The sequence below is a fragment of the Phoca vitulina genome, unplaced genomic scaffold (genome assembly GCF_004348235.1).
Source record: "Phoca vitulina isolate PV1807 unplaced genomic scaffold, GSC_HSeal_1.0 scaffold33, whole genome shotgun sequence".
Taxonomy (NCBI): Eukaryota; Metazoa; Chordata; class Mammalia; order Carnivora; family Phocidae; genus Phoca; species Phoca vitulina.
This window is the reverse complement of record NW_022589736.1, coordinates 22414710-22421794: the sequence shown is the minus strand read 5'-3', so window position 1 is coordinate 22421794 and position 7085 is coordinate 22414710. Positions and strand designations below refer to the sequence as shown.

Sequence of the window (7085 nt, the reverse complement as noted above, 5' to 3'; positions counted from 1 at the left end):
CGAAAGTTATCATATTGGAAAATGAAGTAGTCAAAACTGACTGAAGTAAAAGTCTCACAGAAATGTGCAAAACATTAGTCATCAAATTAACTATACATTAAAAATACTTAAACACCTGCAATTACTAATTATCACATAAATAAACCTTGAAAGTTCCTTCATTTAAATTACTTTTAGGGGCGCCTGGGTGGCTCAGATGGTTAAACGTCTGCCTTCGGCTCAGGTCATGATCCCAGGGTCCTGGGATCGAGCCCTGCATCGGGCTCCCTGCCTGGCGGGGAGCCTGCTTCTCCCTCTCCCTCTATTGTTCCCCCTGCTTGTGCTCTCTCGCTCTATCAAATAAATAAATAAATAAAATCTTTTTTTAAAAAAATAATAAATTACTTTTAAATTTATTTTTTATAATAGTAACAGAGTAAACAAGGAACCAGATTATCTACATGAAGACGGTGCCCAAAAGCAAAACCCAGAATGCAGAAAATAATGTAATACAACCATTTTTCATTACTTTCAGTTTTAAATTCTTCTATTAAGGGAATCATCCTTCAAACAAAAGCACCTGAATTTTCCCAAAAGACAAACAGAATGAATGCAGAACTAGGAGACAGAGTGGAATTGGAAAGGCAAAATGAAAAATTAATGATACACCTACAGAAACTAATTTATACCTCTACTCATGACACAAGGGCAGAGCACATCATTTAAAAAAAAAAAAAAAATCACATGGACAGTAGTTCTGTCTTCTAATAATGTTAAGAAACTATTAACTATATTGCTGTTATCTGTGAAAGAATAATTATTCTAAAAAAAATATATCAAATAAAAGGGTTTAACACTGAAGAACATGAAACTAAGTTATCAAACATTTTTTCAAGGTTTTTTCTAATTAGAGCTGCTAAGCATCAATTTTTTCCCTACAATTTTACAAGTGTCTCCTTTTCCCCCCCATTAAAAGCACAATTCTGTTCTCAGTTTTTAATTTCTATTAAGCTCTTCCTGATCTTACCTCCGTGACCACTTTCCAGGGAACAATTCTTAAGACAGCAAATAAGTCCAACAAGAGGCCTGTCTATCTTACTTAAAAAACCAAGACCAGAAAGATCAAGAATGACCTCTGGATTTTCATCCTGCTGGCACCAAGCCAGTCACAAAAAACTACTACTTTCTTTAAGTTTTTGGGGGGACAGTAAGGGAGACAAAACATTATTCAAATTTAACATTTTCATTCTCTGATTTATATTTTTTAAATATTTGCTTGCTGGTGTGATGGTTTTCTTAATAATTGTAACAAGATGTCTATAATTACATTTTAAATATTGATAATTTTAATTAACCCACTTATAGCATTGCTAATCAACCACCTATAAAGAAACCCTAAATAAGAGACTACCATTTGATTATCTAAGCACAATGACTTGTGCAATTTGAAAATAAACAGAGCCTATATGAAAGTTAAACAGAAATAAACTTGTCATTTTGAAGAGAAGATTCAATTACCAAGTACATCACAATTTTAAGAATCCTATCTAAACATTCAATTTATTCTAAATATTTTTGTATCGTTTCCCTCACACATTGCCTAGAAAATTCACATTTTGCACATTCAATACCAATACCATTGTCTCAGGCAGCTAAATTGAAGTAGTTGTGCACTCAGTTCAACTGAGAGGTCAATGTGCCTCAGTTGCCTGGAGACTGATGGTTGCTACAGCAGCACCAGATAAGCCAGGCTAAATAAGCTTCAGCTTGAAGGCAGAAAGCATTTACTGCTAGACAGAATCATACATGCAGTTGTCTCAGCATGCAGCATTTGAGTCTAACTAGATGATCATATTTATAAGAGACCCATCTTACTGAAACATGGAAAGAGGATAAACAGTAAGGATTTTAATTGGACTGAATCCTGGATTACTTGCAACTATGATTTCTTTGTTCTTCAGTTGAGTCATATGTTAAGTGGAATTTTCCCTCTAGCTATAAATTTCTCTTTACCACCACTTCCCCCATCTACCTCCCTAATGCCAACCCCCAAAACCACAAACATCATGAATGAGAAGAAATGAGATTTTTGCTTAATTCAGCCTGGAATTAACCAGAGAGTAATTAAAACAGACTTTTATAAAGAAAGAAAAGAAAAATGCACACTGAAAATGTTCATGTGAGACTTTGTCCAAGGATAGAAAGCTATCAACAGCATATGGCTACATTTAATTAAAAGAGATGAAACTATTTACAAGAACCATTCTCTCATTTATCCTTTCACCCTCTCTAACCCCACACCCCTGGTATGCTGGCTACCTCACCAAGGCTAGTGAAATGAGCTACAAAAAACTCTCCTAAATTAGTCAAACTCCCCTTATTCAGGCTGAGAGGTTCACCACATAGTTAACTTTCATTTTCAAACGTGATACCACTAATCATGCCATTGGTTTTCTATGCCGAACTGTCTGTTTATTCCAATACCTGATCTAATTATAATGGTGACTGCTTGCCCTGCACCATTACATACTTTAAAAATAACTAATGCTGCGCTCTGATGTACAGCTTACAGAAAATACTAAAAAGTGTGTATATATTCTAAAGGCCTGTACAACGAAAATTATGAACATATAGCATAAAGCATAAATTTACAGCAACTTACAAACAACCTACTTAACTAATTGTTTGTAATTAGACATTTGTCTTTGTTATAAATTTCTCCTGGGGCACCTGAGTGGCTAAGCGTCTGACTCTGGATTTTGGCGCAGGTCATGATCTCATGGGTAGTGAGATCGAGCCCCGCGACAGGCTCCGTGCTCAGTGTGGAGTTTGCCTGTCTCTCACCCTCCCCCTGCTTGCATGCGCTCTCTCTCTCTCTCTCAAATAAATAAATGAATGAAATCTTAAAAAAATTTCTCCAAACACTAAGAGGCTTATTAATAGAGCTTTGGATAAAATTGAAGTAAAATTATAAAGAATTCTAAACAAATAAAAAATACATCCTTAAGGAATTTTAAATTATTACCTTTGGCAAAGTGTGTGTATGTATGTGTGTGTGTTTGCAGCTTTGCCTACTTACTGTCCTATTTGTATAATGCAAGATTACGATTTTTCTGATTTGACTCTTGCTTTGAAAGGATTCCTGAAGACTAGTAACTTTATAGATCTAAAGTAAAGGAAAGGGGGGCGCCTGGGTGGCTCAGTCGGTTAAGCGACTGCCTTCGGCTCAGGTCATGATCCCAGGGTCCTGGGATCGAGTCCCACATTGGGCTCCCTGCTCTGCGGGAAACCTGCTTCTCCCTCTCCCACTCCCCCTGCTTGTGTTCCCTCTCTCGCTGTGTCTCTCTCTGTCAAATAAATAAATAAAATCTTTAAAAAAATAATAAATAAATAAATAAATAAATAAAGGAAAGGAAAGGGATAAATGCACCATCACCAACACAGTCACTTATTTACAATATTTATGTACATTCTTTCTCTCCCACTAGGAGGAAAACAATACAGTACTTGTCAATCACTCTTTATCCCATCATTCTCTTATACCAGTTTTTGAAAATTTAGACAGCAGATAATAATATATTATTTCTGTGATTTTTAAAATTATAAAAGGAATGTTTTAAACCACAAAAGTCCAAAATTGGATCATACTTTCTAAGTCCTACTTTTTTTTTTTTTACTTTTAAAGATTTTAAGTGATTTCTATACCCAACTTGAGGCTCAAACCCACAACCTTGAGATCAAGAGTCACATGCTCTACCGACTGAGCCAACCAGTCACCCCACTAAGTCTTACTTTTTAAAAAGAATAAAAGTTCGCACCAAACTACTAGTTTACAACATTAGGACAAAATTAGAAACTCAGAAACTGAAAAAGATCAGTTAATGACAATGTATTCCTTTATCCTCTCTCATGAATATCATGTAAAAATGTCTATTATTTCCACTAATATGTCACAACAAATGGAGATATTTTATAAATTCCCATAGGAAGCCCTATTTGATTTCTTCTCCAATCAAACTCACTTTCAAAATGACAAATCCACCTATAGATTACTTTATAGCATTGTAATAATTTACCTGAGTTGTAGCAACAGCAGGGGCTGCAGATGATGCCGCTGATGGGGAGAGAGCTCCCACTTGTTGCAAATGCCCAGAAGACTGCTGAGGTAAATGAGAACTGGAGACAGGAGTACTAGATCCTGAGCCAGATACTACATTTGGAAATGATACTGCTACATCATTGCTGTTATAAATACCTGCAAGAAAACAAAATTATTTAAATATTTTATAACTTAGCCGCCAAATTTGCATAGACACATAAATATTAATCATTAAGTTAGAAGACCCACATTTCCTCCTTTAAAAATCACAGAAATAATATATTATTATCTCTCCCCTCAATGATAAATTTTATTGGCGGTCATAAATAATGTATCAATAACTAAATGACTAAACACTGACTCATCACAAAACACTTGTTTAAAAGAACCTAGGTCATTTTTTGTAACAAAAATGGCTTTGCCAATAGACTAGGATCACATCAAGAAGTGCCTTGTAAAAATAACAGTGAGAGTTTTAGGAATTCCTAAAGGCAAAGAAATATTTCTTAAATGGGAGAATGAAGCAATTAGAGTTGTGTAAAAATCACCTGGTAGGCTTTTCAAAATGCAGATACTACAGCCCCAGAACTGATGATTAAGAAGGTCTGAAATGGGAAGAGACGGTTTCAGAAAGGTCACCCAGGGGCGCCTGGGTGGCTCAGTTGGTTAAGCGACTGCCTTCGGCTCAGGTCATGATCCTGGAGTCCCGGGATCGAGTCCCACATCGGGCTCCCTGCTCAGCAGGGGGTCTGCTTCTCCCTCTGCCCTCTTCCCTCTCGTGCTCTCTGTCTCTCATTCCCTCTCTCTCAAATAAATAAATAAAATCTTTAAAAAAAAAAAAAAAAAAAAGAAAGGTCACCCAGGTTACAATACACTACACTTGAGATTCAAAGACCAGTAAGTGGATTCTAGAGATATTCCAAAGGTAAAATGAACAGACTTTATGACTGAATGGGGTGAGTAGGGTAGGGATGGAGGAGGACAGAGGATTAAGAGATGATGACAACGTGGACTACTAGGTGGTGGTAACATTCACTACCAGGAACTCAGGAAAAGAGGATGGAAGGCTTGAAAGTATTTTCAGAGGCACCATGGAGTTACAAGCCAGAAAGAAAGGGAGAAAAGAGTGAAATAATTCACTCTGAAAAGTGGATGGGAAGAGGAAGGACAGAGATGATGAATAAAAGTTAAGAGGAAAGAGAAGTAACCAAAAAAAAAAAGTATGTGGGTTGGTTCGTTGTTTTTTGTAAAGATGGGAGATCACACTCATATGCTCCACAGAGGAGAAGCTCTTTGAGGATAAAAGTGAGAGATGGGAAGATCTATAGACCAGCAGGGTTCTCAATCAGGGATGATCCTGCTCCACAGAGACTTGTGACAATTGTCTGAAGACATTTTTAGTCATCAAAACTAGGGGGCACTACTGACATACAGCAGTAGAAACCTGGGATGATGTTAAACATCTTAAAACGCACATGACAGCTCCTCACAACTAAGAATTATCTGGCTCACAGTGTCAATAGTGTGGAGGCTGAGAAATCTTGATATAAACCAAGGCTCCTCAGAGGGTGGGAGACAATAAGATCCTAAGAACTCGACACTGTAACAAGAGGAAAGCAAGAAAAAAATGAACCTAAGTGGGTTGCAATAAAAAAAAATATCAAAAAATTTTGAGAAACCATAACCCTTGAAGGCAACAACTATTTACATTAATAGTACAATTTATACTTTGTTCTAAACAACATAAATGTTATTGATTCATAATAAATAAAATCACCCATAATCTTCAAACAAGGAAATAAAGGAATTGGGACATTTTTAAAGGCCTTACAACTATAATTGAGGGTCCTAAGATCCTTTTTATATCTACAATTTCTCCAGAAAAAAAAGATAATTTATTCATTCAACAAATGCATCCATTTCGCAAACATCTGAGAGCTCACTGTTTGCCAGACATTATTCTAAGCCTTGGAGATACAAAGCCATTCAAGATATGTGGTCTCTGCCTTCAAGAAGCTTAGTGGAAAAAAGAGACTATTACAAAAGACTGTGAAGAGTGCTATGATAGAGACATCCTTAGGGGCTCCCTAAGCACATAAAAAGGGGTACCTAACCCAGACCTGGGGTGAGAGGATGAGGGTCAAAAAAACTTACTGGAAGAGATGGATGCCTTTAAAGCTAATTTCTAAAGGAGCTGTAGAACTGATGTGAAGGGGGGTTTGAGGAAGAAATATAACAACATGTAAGTACCATCTGTAGCTTACACAAGAAATGAGGCTAAAAAATAAGCAGGAATCAGATCAAGAACATTGAAAGCCAAAACATTAAAAATTTAGAGACAACAGGAAACCACTGAAGGATTGTAAACAGAAGCTTGGTGTGATCAGACTGATGTTTAAGCAAGACAAGGCTGAGACTAAATTGGGGAGGGGCTTTATTAGAGACTGAGAAAGCTGTTGAAGGGTTGCTACAATATTACTGATGAGCAAAAACAGAGATTAAACTAAAGTAATAGTAGTCAAGGGATATTCTAAAAGCAAAGTTCATAGGACTGGTAACTAATAGAACCTGAAGAATAAATAAGAAAGAAGAGTCAAGGATGACTCTTAAGTACCAGTAAGTGGGGGTGGTGATACCACCCACCGAAGCAGGAGTAGCACCTGGGAGCATCTAGCATTTGGTTACTATATGTAGTATAGTTACTATACTGGCCCCTGTAAATACACGTGCTAGCGTAATAGGCCAATGAGGTAAACATTACTCCCATTTCACACAAGAGCAAACAGAAGTTTAAAGAAGTAATTTGCTTAGTGACCTAGTAGATGGTGGAATCAGGATTCATAATCACAGCTAGTGAAACCACTTCCTAACACAAGTCTGAAGTTCAGGTTAATCATCATGGCCTTTGAGATGCCTGTGGAACACAGAACTCCTATATAGTCTAGAACAGAACAGGATCAGCCTGAAGCTCAGCAGAAAACTCAGGTGTGGAGCTACAAATCCAGGA

The 7085-nt window shown here is 36.8% G+C and overlaps 1 protein-coding gene across 1 annotated transcript in view; it reads right to left on the bottom strand.

Moving 5' to 3' along the window:
• MLLT10 (MLLT10 histone lysine methyltransferase DOT1L cofactor) overlaps positions 1–7085 on the bottom strand; it is a 223303-nt gene that overhangs the window by 23879 nt on the left and 192339 nt on the right. Inside the window, exon 14 of the mRNA XM_032425848.1 lies at positions 4056–4234. Within this exon, the coding sequence (XP_032281739.1) occupies positions 4056–4234 (179 nt within the window). The remainder of the gene's footprint in view (positions 1–4055; positions 4235–7085) is intronic.